This window comes from Nelusetta ayraudi, unplaced genomic scaffold, assembly GCF_046127955.1.
Source record: "Nelusetta ayraudi isolate G7.1 ecotype Tasmania unplaced genomic scaffold, CSIRO-AGI_Nayr_v1 ptg000068l, whole genome shotgun sequence".
NCBI lineage: Eukaryota > Metazoa > Chordata > Actinopteri > Tetraodontiformes > Monacanthidae > Nelusetta > Nelusetta ayraudi.
In genome coordinates this window covers 1,494,308-1,508,040 of record NW_027466118.1, presented here as the reverse complement: position 1 = coordinate 1,508,040, position 13,733 = coordinate 1,494,308, and the positions used below count along the sequence as shown (strand labels likewise).

The window sequence follows — 13,733 nt, the reverse complement described above, 5'->3', positions numbered from 1 at the left end:
AATGTTAACACGCCCTACGCGTAACATTTTCTTCCGTTTTGGGACATTTTTTAGGTTACAAAACACACTTCAACCACGTGACGTAATAGTTCAGAATGTAAGTAAAACCCAATGTGAACTTATCAAAGTCCCCCACCATACCCCGCCCCCCCTGACTGTTATGATCCGGCTCAGGGATTCCCTACAGCGTGACAAGATGATTTATTACGATTCCTGGCACTCTTCCATTATTTTTTTTTATTTTAGCACCAGCCGCCGCTCGGAGAGCCCAAACGCACATTTTGTATATTCAAGTGGGGAGCAAAGAAAGGATTTTTGTGGAAATTACGTTACGAAACTCGGCATCCCAGGGTTTCACAACAGGGCGGAAAGGCGGTCGCTCGTCCAATCGGCTTGCACTCCTCGGCGTCACGTGATCTTTATTTATGTAACGTAATGGTGTTGTCGCACACTAACCTACATGTAGCTTTGTGGCGGCGGCGGAGACATTGCTGTATGGGGATCCGAGCGGGTTACGGGGGGGTATTTCAGTGAAGACAGCTCCTGTTTACCCAGGTTGACCCGGGCGGGCGTTTGAAGGTTCGGTGTCGGGAGCGGCGGAGGAAGACGGAACATTCAAGCGGAGTGAAAAAGCTTAAGTTTTTCGTTGGCGAGAAAAGAGGGAGGTATCATGTTCCCCGTAATTAAAGATTTACGAAGCGCTAAAAGATATGTCAGCGGGTATATTTTAGCATAAAGGGAATCTCGCAAGTGGCAGCCGAGGGGGTTGAATCTGCGGCGTCGTAACTAGAGCGAAAAGTGTCCTGCCCTGCCAGAGCAGGTGTTATAACACACCGAGGAAAGGGAAGAGGGCTGGCTGGCTCCATCGCTCGCCGAGTGTTACCTAAATGGTCCATGCACTGCTCGTACGCAGCGGAGCCTCATCACTGCCTTGACGCCAGAAAAAGAAGCTACAACTCTCCCCCGTGGGACGCAGGTCCTGGTGACATAACCCGCCCACCATGGAGCTGCTGGAGTGTCCGCTCTGCCTCTTCCTGATGTGCGAGCCGGTGACCATGTCTTGCGGCCACACGTTCTGCCGGAGGTGCGTCGGCAGCTACCTGCCGTCCAAGTGCCCGGCGTGCAAGGAGAGGTTAAAACAACGCGAGGTGAGGGCCATGAAGAACAACGTCCTGCTCATCGGCGTCGTGGAGAAGTGCTGCCCCGACGAGGCCAGGATGAAATGCCAAATACTGGAGAAGCTCAAGCTCAGCAACTTCGAGGAGGCTTTGCGCGTCGCCAACGAGGGGCTGGAACTATGTAAGGCTGACTGACCTCACTGACCACAGCTGGCAGACTAGACATGTACTTTATGATAGAGTCCTGGCGAGCTCCTATTAATTCATATCATGGGGAGCAGAGGGACAGACAACAATGTGTTTAGCCCTCTGTTTACAGCCTACACCTAAACATCTGGTTATAGTTTACTTTAATATTTTTTTTTTTTACTTTTATCCTTTGCATCACTGGAAGATTAATACAAAAAAAAAAAAAAAACCCTGTCAGACCTCAAGTGGTCTCAGAGGTCGAATGAACACCATGCTTGGTTGCATCAATAAGGAAGTGTACCATCTGAAAAGTGGAGCTAGCAAAAGAAGATGGAATAAATCTAATTTCTCAGTTTGCTGAGACAATGGTGATGTAGGTTACCCAATGGATGTTGGACAATATGGAGAAAAAAAAAATCCATATTCTTGTATGTACATGAGAATTTGGATCTTAAATTTATGCCCAACCAGGACAAGCTTCAGCTAATATTTCTCTACGTCACTCATGTTGTTTTCCTGCTTCTGTGTCCGTATATGAAGCTTGAGTTCCTGGAAAGCTGTCTTATCTGCACATTCACTAATCCTCAGCGCCACTTTCGGCTGGAGGAGTTGAAAACTGACACTGTCTTTCCAACATGAGCCAGTCAGTCTCCTGGTTGTTGTTTCATAAGTCAAGTTTTTCTTACTGGACTTTTCTCACTGGATTTGAGGTTGTAGCTTTAGAGTTTGCTAGTTTGTAACCAGGCCACTGGGTAGCACCTTATCTGCAGTTAAGGCCCCACGTGCTAATAAACTTGAATGCATGCAGTAGCTCTAGGTAACCGCAAAATACAGAAGTTAAACATGAATCATGTAACAGACGTGGAAACTAATGTGTATTTCTAAATATGTCCTTTTTTTTCTTACCAGCCCCGGATGATCTGAGTTTGAGGCTTTACAGAGCTGAAGCCAACTGGGCCATGATGCACTACTCTGATGCTTTGACCGACCTCGACTACCTCTGCTGCCTTCGCCCAAACTGGACGGAGGTAAGATAGTGGCCGTGGCACAGAGTGGATTAATGCACCGCGTTCTCCCCTGGACAAACAGTAGTTACGTATCTGTTGTAGTCATCGTTACCTAAGTTAGAGCTCAGGGGTTTTTTTTTGTTTGTTTTTTTACCACGGCTTAACAAGTCTGTTAAATTTAACCTGGAATTATTGGCTGTTTTTGTAACACGCACATGCACAGACACGCGCGTGCAAGCACAGACACATTGCAAACGCAGCGTGTGCACACACTACAAACAAACAAATACTCAGCAATTCTGAAATTGCCATTATATGTTACCTCACATCAGTGACCACTTAGCGGTGATTTTCTCAGCGTTATGTAAACAGCTACTTATGTCACCGTGCTGAATCACGTACTGAACGCGACTGGCTCAGCCAGTATAGCAAAAACACCTACAAATGTTTCATTATTATGCACATATATATATATTTTTAAAATGTATTAATTTTTCTATAAATTTGCTCTGTTAGTGGCTTTAGCTGCAAGTGTGGAATTGTGAATTACCTGACCTCATTAATTCCGTCCGAGGATAAAAGCCGCTCCTCTCTCTCTTTGCAAGTGGAACACACTTACATGAACCTCCTTCAGTCTTCTGACCGTTTAAAGCACATTTACGCAAGAGGCCACATTAACCCATTCACACACATTCATCTGCTGATGATGCGGGCCGACGTGCAGGGTGCAAACCAGCAGACCATAAGCTACTAATCATTCACACAGACTGACATTCACAAACTCAGCAGGCTGTAGGTTAAGTGTGGAAGTGTGCACTTGAGGAGCCGGGAGTCCGAGTGCTGAGCTCCTGATTATTGGCTGACTCTGTACCATCTGAGCCACGGTCCCCCGTGATGTCAGTGGCTACAGTGGTACCATCATGACAGTGACTGAATGTTTTTTCTTTTCCTTTTTTTTGCCATTGGTAGTATTGAAATGCCTTCAGCGTGTCTTTGACTGTAACTGTGCCTTCTGCTCTATTGCAGGGCTTCTTTCGTAAAGGGAATGTGCTGCTGGAAATGGGTCAGCAGACCGAGGCGCTCGTTCAGTTCCACCGTTGCCTAAAACTGCAGGCTGACTTTGCTCCTGCAAAGACACAGATCAGAAAGGTTTGCTCGTCTAACTTATGCACGCATTACACTTGTCCCTGTTTGACGCAACTGGCTGTAATTAGGTTTTCAAAACCATGTGGTGTCAAGTTTTGCAAAGGTTGCATGTCTAAATTACCTTTCGTAAACCTTTTCATAAACTCCATTTAATAATCGCATTTTAGCTCCAGGTACTGTCAATATTTTGTTTGTGCAAATATTTATTTGCATCCTTAAGGATCTTTGTTCAAATGTGATTGCCCAAAATTGCTTCTACTAAGAGGGAGTCTGTGGACACACAAACACAAATGTCTCTTGAGGCCCTGTCACATTTGTCACCGCTTTCTTTTTTCAGATCCTTGAGGTGGAGGGCATGTCGGTGCCTGATGAGGTCTCCTGCATGCTGCAGATGGTGTCGGAGTACCTGAAAGAGCCTTGCCCCATCACAAGCCTGAGTGGCTCCCAGGGGCCGACCACCTGCGAGGGCCTCAAACATGCACATGGCGATGACGCAGCAGGGAAAGCGAGGAGGCAGGCTAACCAGGTAAAAACAGAGGATTAGGTTAGCTCTAAATGCTAATTGTGTTTGATCATGTGACAGCGGCGTTTCACTGTACAATATTTTGTCGGTATGAAGTAGACGGAATGATGTTTATTACAAAACCTTTTTAATTGCAGTAATGCTTTTCCAGCTACGATTGAACTACTTAATTTCTTGACTGCACGTCAAATTTTTGGACTACATCCACGTTTTCTGAATCTTTGTCTCCTGTCTTTTTTTCCTTGCCATCTGCCAGTGCTCACTACTTTTGCTATACTACCCAATCAGTTGTAGTAAGTGGGTGCATAGAGTGATGGGTACGAATGAGGTGATGGGCGTGTGCCCTGTGTGCTGCAGCAAGCAAGCAAAAAACAAAAAACGTATTACTTTTAGCTCTTGGCCTCAAGACTCATTTTTGATCATGTGACATCACCTTGGACTTGTGAATGACATTTAGTTGCCACAATACAGTCTCAATTTTCACACCCTTTTGACTGAAACCATCCCCAGGTCTCCAGGACGAAGCACGACTCAGGAACCGAGTGCTGCCTTAGCCTGTGCCAAGCCGTCTCCTTCCTCCCTGCTGGCGAGGATGACGAAGAAATGATGATGAGCAAAGAAGACGGGCGAAGCCGAGGTGCGGCGACGGAGGGATCTCCTTCACTATCAATTGTTTCAATGACAAATGGCATTCGTGTGACCACTAGGTGGCTCTGAATGGCACCGTCATTTCAGATGCTCACTGCTGCTCTCTCTCTCTCTCTCTCTCTCAGGTGAAAGTAGCCTCAGCAGAGGAACGACTCTGGCTGTTCTCACTGTGTCAGACTTCGAGTGCCCTCTCTGCATTAGGTCAGTGCGCTGAAGTGATCAATAATGCATTGGGGCCTCGGCCTCGCCGGCTTGCAGCCATTCAGCGGGCTGCATGTCACGCTGCGCTTTATTCCTCCGTGGTTAGCGTTAAAACACACACGCAGGCCCACGCCCACGCCCCTCCACTAACCAGCGACCCCCACCCTCAACCCCCATCTCTCTCTCTGTTCTTGAAAGGTTGTTTTTCGAGCCAGTCACGACTCCCTGTGGTCACACCTTTTGTAAAAAGTGCATCGAGAGGAGCCTGGACCACAACCTCCGCTGTCCTCTCTGCAAGCAGCCACTACAAGAGGTGCACATGCATGTTCTCACTCTCTTGTGCATCGTTTCTGTTGCAGTGGGGGAAATAAAAACAGTGCTGCCCTACGGTTAACCAAATGTTTTCTTTGTTTTGTCTTCTTTAGTCACTAAATTAAGATCAGGCAGCTCTTCATACATCAGTTTGCATTTGCTTTCTGTTTATTTTGTTTTCATTTTGATTGTTTTATTCCCTTCATGACAACATAATTTGTACATACAGTGTACACTCTACACCTTCAAATCAACACCTCCATTAATTGAAAAATTGTTATTTAAATTATGGATTAAATTGATTGTTATTTAATTTGTTTTAAATAACAATCCATGTTATAACTTGGTAATTATTTAAAAAAAAATCTTTCTTTCCTATGTTGCTTGGAACAAAAAAAACCTTGTTTTACCGTCTCCTTTGAAACCAGCCCCATTGTTTCGTGTGGTACCTGCCTACTCAGATGCATAATTCAAATCCCTTGTTTTCTCTTCCCAGTACTTGAAAAACAGGAAGTACAACCCCACAGTTCTGCTTCAGGACATTATGACTCGACTGTTCCCTTCACAGCTGGCTGAAAGAAAACAGGTTCATGATGCGGAGATGGCTGAATTGTCCAAGTACGTGCCCGCATTGAACACTGTAGTGAACGTCACCACTCAGATATCACATTTGTTGATATCATGGATATCAACTGGTATCAACAACACGGCAATTGCAAATGTTAATGTTGGTAGATGGCATTGCATTCATAAACAAAGACTGACATTGGGGCCAGTTGGTTTGAGAAGCCGTCTTTTCTCACAAATGAATCACTCGCATGCACTGTCAGCCAAAGGAACGACTGCAAAACGCTCCAGTAAAGCCAGCCAACAATTTTACAAATGCGGTCAAGCTAGCCCACAATTGGTTTGTGTCAAATTTCATCAACACAGGAACAAGGAAAGAAAAAAACAAAAACAATAAAAAAAACAAAAAAAAACAAGAATTTTTGGTATTGGTTTAAATGAAATCTTTTGGTAATATTATAATACGCTTTATTTTGAAAGTGTTTTCTGCTTATCATCTGCCTCTCTCTTCCTCTCTTCTGTCTTCTGGTTTGCAGCCTTACCAAGGACATTCCCATATTTGTCTGCACGGTGGCGTACCCAGGGGTGCCCTGCCCGCTGCACATCTTTGAGCCTCGCTATCGGCTGATGATGCGCCGTTGCATGGAGACCGGCACCAAGAAGTTTGGAATGTGCAGCTACGAGCACGGGAAGGGGTGCGTTATTATCATTATTATTATTATTTTATAATTACCCAAAGTAGTCAGTTCGTCTGGATGACATACAGTTGATTTAGCTTTAGTATTCAATTGCACTGTTTAAACACCCTCCATTAATTAATATCTGTGTGTGTGTGTGTGTGTGTGTGTGTGTGTGTGTGTGTGTGTGTGTGTGTGTGTGTGTGTGTGTGTGTGTGTGTGTGTGTTAGTGTGTGTGTATAATCAAGTCATCGAGTCATGTGTGTGTTTTTGCCTCATGATCCTCAGGTTTGCAGACTACGGCTGCATGTTGGAGATTCACACTCTGGAGCTCCTGCCTGATGGACGCTCCTACGTGGACACAGTAGGTGGCAGCAGATTCAAGGTGCTGAAGAGAGGCCAGAGGGACGGCTATCACACGGCCGACATAGAATACATGGAAGACCACAAGGTCCGGCTCGTTCCAAAAATGCATGATTAAATAAAATACGACCTTGAAACATCAGGACCGCTGGACCTTCTCTCTCTCTTTCTGTCTCTCTCCCAGGTCGATGGAAGTGAGTTGGAGATTCTGGAGCACCTCCACGACAGTGTTTACCAGCAGACCCAGGACTGGTACCAGCGCCTGGCCAGTCGCCTACGTGAGCAGATCGACAGACAGTATGGCGTGATGCCGGACAAGGAGGAAAACATTCAGGTGCGGTGAAATTTCTTCTGTACATTTTAAATTCTCCAAGCCATGTGTCTGTCTGGAGGTCCATCGAGGCCGCACGTCATTGGGTTCTGCCCTGGACAGCTTAAAAGGTTGTAAAGCGTCTATAAACTAGATCTACCGTGATGCATGTTATTTTTTGACCTAAAGGCGCGGAGAAATAGGCTCCACTTACTCGTTTTTATTAATAAAAACAAATTAGTAGAATAACCAATCAAAAAACTAGCAACACATTTGATAGCTGCAGCCCTGTTGTTCTTCAGTGAAAATATGTTCTTTCCAAACTGTGATGTCACGTAAAATATTAAGACCATTTTCTTTGCCATCCACTCCCTTGAAACAAGAGGCGAGCAAACTAGGACCTCTCGCCTCTTTCTGAATCCGACCCCTCTATCTGTGTTCGTTAGGCCTCGACCAGTGGTCCAGCCTGGTGCTGGTGGCTACTGTCGGTCCTCCAGCTGGACCCCGCCTATCAGACCACTGTCCTGTCTCTTACCTCACTCAAAGACCGCCTGGGACACCTCCGCCTCGTTCTCGAGTACTTCTCTCGGAGATAGATCACTTTCGATGAGCAGTCCGAGAGGCGCGCGTCTCGCGCGTGCACACACACACACACACAAAAGGAATGAAGTCAAAAAATGCCCTCACATCACAAAGGTTGGGCTGCAGATTGAATTACAGGTACTGTCGGGGGGGAAAAAAATTAGCTCGAAGGCAAATCATCTAGTTAATATATAGTGATTTTCTTACAACATGCAATGTATGTGTATAGTTTTTGCTGTTTGTTTGTTTTAATTTGTCGTCTCTCTTGATTTTCTTTTTCTTCTCCGGGAATTCAGAAAGGTTTCAGAAAAGGGGTCTGACCAAAGATACTTCTGAGCTCAGTCCAACTTGAGGCATAAATTATTTTTTATTATTACTATTCTTAATTATTATTATTATTATTATTATTATTATTATAATTATTATTATTATTATTATTATTATTTTAATCCATTTTCAATACCCACTTATTCCTGAGCTCGGGAATGAGCCGGTATTGAAAATGGGTGGATGGATTATTATTATTATTATTATCATTATTATTTTTTTTTTTTTTTGTAGAATAATTCAATCAGCTTTTTATCCTATCGAGACTACCGACATTATCCACTGGGTGTCACTATTTTTCTACAACTGTTCACATGAACAAGTGCGAGGCGTTAAGCCAAACCAGTGCGGTGAGCTGTTCCATCGTGAGACGTAGTTTTCAATCAGACTCCCTGCAGTTTAGAGTGGCCACACTGCGTACATTATAAGTCATTAGAAACAAAACTATTAGGACTATGCAGATAAATGGCTAAACGTTCACGTGGACAGCTCTTCCTATATTTGCATTTCAGTTGCAATTATTGGCCTTAGCAGCCGTTGGCTAGCTCATTTTATATCGCTGTTATCTTAGAATCTCCCTTTGTTACTGCAATAAGAATTTATACAATTCTATGGAATGTTTTTGTTTGTGAGGAGTGCAAGCTGCCCACGCGCTTGTTTTGTAATTGGGTGAGGTAAAAGAAAAAAAGAAGAGGCTTTTGTAGTAACTGACAGCCAGCAAGAGCTCTGCTTTATACCTGGAAGTTGTGTGATTCCCCCCCCCCCCCCCCCCTTTATTTTGCGGCCCAGTGTGGATGCAACACTTAATGCATGTTTGCTAGTTGTGAATTACTGTTTCATTTTCTCAGTCTGTATAGTTATTAGCTAATGATGTTAAAGGAACAGGTCAATATTTTTGGCATAATCCCTGTAATTATATGAGCAGGTGCACTCCCTTTAATTATCAGTGCCTGTTGTTTGACCATCCGAGGGCATAGTGTGAGGTGGCACTCTGTCACTTTGCCCAGTGGTTTACACAAGAAGGTAGTTTTGAGCATTTGCGTCATGTGTTGTAATGTTACATAATTACTACACATAATTATTTCACAGCGTGATGAATGTGCAGGTCACAACTTGGCCACAAGGTCATTTTGGAATTGTTTGATTGTGTATTTGATGAGTTTTGAGGGAGGAAGGGAGGGACCTGCACCATTAGTCTCCGTTTGTTTGCTGGCCTCCAGCCTGCCCTCAAAAAAACCAAACAACTGGCACTGATAATTACTCATGCAACTATCGGAATTATGGAAATTGCCAAATTTGCTAAAAATGTCGTACTATTCCTTTAAAACCAGCCATCGTAGGGGCAGCGATGCCAGACGTTTGCTCGCCAAACAGCGGCAGGAGAATCCTCGGGTAGACGGACGTTCTGAGAACCTGCAGATGTTAGTTTTTTGTTGCTCCACGGTGAGGTCAGACTGTTAAAGTGCTACATTCCATGGAATGTCGAAGCTTCTATTTTTATGTGTTAGATATTACGCTAACGAACATACGGGCTCAACTGGGTGAAGCAAAAGAGCTTTTTTTTTGTCACGCTTTTCTTTTTTGAAAATGTGCCATAGAAATGTCTGTGTTCTGCGATTTTGGATTTTTTTTTTCTTGTACAGTCACAATGTTTTGTATTCACGTCGAGCAGCGCGTTTGTCCACGTTCAACATGCCTTTTCGTGCAGTGGCCTGTGAAGCGCCACCTCCTCATTTGCCAGCATATCACTGTAATGGTGTGAGATCTTTGACACACAGTGCAGAATAAAAGGGCCTCGACACGCACAAAATAGTTCCACTGAAGACTGAACCAGTGGGTCGAGGGATGAAAGCTGATCTTAAACCTGGGAATTGACCTTTCACCTGTGGGCACTGTTTGTCTGTTTTTTTTTTTTTGTGGTTGTGTTTTGTTTTTTTGTTTTTTTGTCTTTTAAATGATTAAATCGGACATCATTATGAAGCATTCTTTTTTTTTTGGACTGAAAGGCTGGATGCAGCGTTGCCAGTTCTCACTGCTTCTTGAATCTGGACGGTGTCGTAAAGCTCCTTCAGACCACTGAATTAAAGGGACTAAGACTCGCCTGGCCTGATCTGCCTCCCGAGCTGCTGCGGCAAACACAGGTCTAAATCCCTCCTCATACTGATTCTGTGCTCATAAGACGGAACGGATTGGCTCAGTGCTGAACTGCTACGTCTCACGATTCCCATTCGCCTCATACAGACTTTGTGTGTGTCACTTTGTCCTTCGGAAAAACAAAATAAAAGACACTATCTGCCGCTACAAAAAAAAGAAGCATGAATGTCACTCACAGCACTGAGGCTAATATTGGTTTACGCTGTTTCAGACGGACTTTTGACTGGTGTGGTTTGCTTCATCATTAAAAGGCCCAATGTGTGGCACCTACTGGCACAAAAAGGAAAATACATTTTGCTTGGAACATTTTTAGTTAAAGTCACTAAAAAAAAAAAAATTGTTGTGTTCTCATTTTCTCTTAATAAACATTTATATTGAAATGAAGAGGGGCTCTATTTATGTGGACACAGCCATATTTTGTTGACTTGATGATTTTTACCCTGAAAAACTGATGTATACTGCACTATATTTCCTTGATGGTACCATATCTTACGTCCTCTGCCTTTCTGTGCAAAAAGTGTTCATGATTGAAATTGTTGCAACCTCATGCTACTGATCCAGCCATCCACTTACGTGAGGAAAGCTGCACGGCCCTCATTCCAGTCAAAGTGACAGCACAAATGCTGCTATCAGAAAAATGTCCTCAAACACAATTAGCGCTGAATCCACATTGTCTCAAACAGACCCCAGAGCATAATAAGTGATTAGTCCTTGGCAGCCAGTCCATATGAGAGTGGAGTGTGCCTTGCTCTGGTGTACAAGAGGGGGGGGGGGAGGGAGGATGAATCGTGTTGATCTCCTTCCAGCGAGATGCAATTTTATGGAAATGCTGCTCGCTGCGGCCGACAGTTGGCCCGCTTTGAACCGCACGCATGCATTTTTAAACGAGTTACAAATCAAAACAGCAGCGTCTCACCACTCAACTTGTTTCTGTCCCTTTGCCCTGGGGGCCTTACGAGCAGTAACTCTGACCTCATCTGTTTGCTTTCCTCACCAGGTGACGTTTTTCAGGCCTCATAAACTAAGCATTTCAAAAGTATCTTGATTTAACACTTCCGTTTTGAAGGCTGTGCCATGTTATTATTGTTATGATTATTTTTTTGTATGGTTACTAAGCTGGCATCACAAGACAAATGGAAGTGGTGGGATCCGTTGCAATTCACAGCATGGCAGAAATTGGTTGGAAGGAGGGGTGACGGGGATGAAGCGTGCCTGGCATACTGATGGGCTACTTGGGCACAGAAACAGTCATGCTAATTAGCGAGTGAACTATGAAGTGCTGCAGCTGTTGCAAATGAAATAATCCTTTGGCCTTGATAATAATAATAATAATAATATATATATTTTTTTTAAATAATCAAGTTATTCAATTGGATTTTCATCAAATGTCTTAATTTGTAATTTGACTGTTTTGATTTTGTTTAAACGGTAGAAGAGAAATTGTGTGGGTGTGTGTCACATCCGGATAGGATTTTCACACACATCTTAAACCGCTTTTCTTACTATGGCATATTTTCCCACCGCACTTAAGATGTAATCAGTTGCTTTTCATCCAATCAAGACAAATGGAACCACTTTAAAACCATTGCGGTTACGCCAGCTGCGCTTCGGAAAAGGCTCAGTCGCGCGATCTACACTTTAAAATTGAGTGCGCGTTTAAAACACCTCTTACGGTAAATCGTACGAGCAGTTTTTTTTTTTTTTATTATTATTTAAAAAACAAAAAACAAAATCAAAGTGTTTTCTGCAAACTCCACCAGATGAATGTCCTCAACTACCTCTGAGGTGATTTCCAACTTGATTCACTGTGGCATTTTCTGATAATCTGAAGTTACACACAGCGTACAGTACAAAACTTGCTTTGATAGACAAATTCAAATATTCATTAAAAAAAAAATCAAAATGTTTTCCACACATTACACAAGATTCTTGTTCTACATGTCCTCAACCACCTCCGTGGTGATTTTCAACTTGTTTCACTGCAGCATTTTGGATTAATCCGTTGTTGAAGTTGTCCACAGCATACAGTACAAAACCTATTTTCATGGGCAAACTCAAATAGTAGCGCAGTTAAAAAACAAAAACAAAAAACAGCCAGCGCAATTTAAAGTCACGCTGTCAAACGCCTCCACGTGAACGTGGCGTGGAACAATGCTCCACCAGGGGGCAGCCTGAAGCTGCTGATGAGCAGTCGCAGTCACGCAGATGGAATCTTGGCTGTATCAAGACCGGAGAGGAGAGGAGGGGGCTAGTGGGTGGAGGTGGGGGAGGAGGGGTGGAGCACGTCTTCCCCCTTTTTCGAAAGGGGCCGCAAATGAGCATATCAGTGTCGCAAATGGGTCAAAAGTGACATGGCTGGCTGGCAGGAAGGGGACCAATCATGTGATGTGAAGCAAGATGAGAGGAAGCAAGGGGGCGGAGGGGAGTGCATGTTGCAAGTGGTAGGTGTGCACGCCAGGAGCCGCACTCCACTTTGCACAAGATAGAAGAAAAAGAAGAAGAAGAAGAAGAAGAGGAAGAAGCAGCAGCTACAGCGGCAGCGTAGCTGAAGTGCGGCATGTTTCCCGCCAACGTCCTCTGCATAGGAAGCAGGCAGATGAAAAGAGGCTTCGCCGGCTTCATCGGGGCCTCTGTAATGCAGCTCAGCGTCGACATCAAAGCCCCATTACATTTGAAGAATGCCACAGCTTCTCTGTGCTAAATTGATCCATCGGCTCGCGCCCGACTCCCTGCTTGTGTATGACTGAGCAAGGATGACAGGCGTTTTGTAGGAGTTATCGCAAAGAAGCGGAGAGGGTGGGGGTGATGGGGGTTGGGGGGAACTGTGGCTCTGTGTGTGCGCGAGAGCGTGCACGCGCGGGTGCCACCACGTTTGTTTTAGCTGGGATGTGAGAACGGAAGGAGATTTGGTTCCCCCCCACCCCCCCTTCTCAAGAATCTGTTTTGCTCCCCAACAGTTTGGAACGTTCACGTCCCCAATTAGCAGTCGGACTATTTGGAAGCTGAAGGGGTTAAAAAAAAAAAAAGAGCAACAGACAGAGGAGAGGCCTGTACACGCTGGATGTCTGACTTATCCACAGGAAGGCAATGTGATCTCTTACTGGAGCTCTTCACACTGCACAAAATAAAGTTCCAAATAAATAAATAAATAAAGTTTTCCACAAAACTTAGACCAGACAGAGTTTGACCTCCTGCTTGACGAGGTGCTTCCAACTGCATTGCATTGCTGTACAGCCGGTCTAACCCGCAGGCGACAGTTTGTTGCCTTTATATTAGTTCTTATTACAACTTGAGCGTCTTTGCAAGCAGCGGTCGTTGCCAAGGGGCTCGGATGATGAGCTTTCAGCCGCCGCTGTTGATTGTTTTTCCTGCGGAAGACGGATGAGGCGTCTGTAAGATGATGCATTGCCTCGATCCGAAAAATAAGTGTCACTTTTTTTGTTGAAGTGTTATTTGCATCAATAAGTAGTCTGGAAAATATTCCTTCAGTGTGATTTGTTCAGACACGTGACAACTGGATTTTGCAAAAATCCTTTTGCACTCACGATGAGAGCTTTATGATTGATTGATCTGTTAATTTAGGTGTCATACACCATGATTGGTGTCCAG

General features: G+C 44.3%; 1 protein-coding gene across 1 annotated transcript; it reads left to right on the top strand.

The window, feature by feature from the left end:
- Nucleotides 1–344: 344 nt before the first annotated feature.
- On the top strand, nt 345–10,508 carry lonrf4 (LON peptidase N-terminal domain and ring finger 4). Its single transcript, XM_076041523.1, has 12 exons — nt 345–1,299; nt 2,217–2,335; nt 3,341–3,463; nt 3,798–3,986; nt 4,494–4,620; nt 4,757–4,832; nt 5,031–5,145; nt 5,641–5,762; nt 6,248–6,406; nt 6,677–6,839; nt 6,936–7,085; nt 7,508–10,508. Exons 1-12 carry the CDS (start codon nt 1,002–1,004, stop codon nt 7,655–7,657), a joined length of 1,791 nt encoding a protein of 596 aa, XP_075897638.1. The 5' UTR covers nt 345–1,001; the 3' UTR covers nt 7,658–10,508.
- Nucleotides 10,509–13,733: the final 3,225 nt, after the last annotated feature.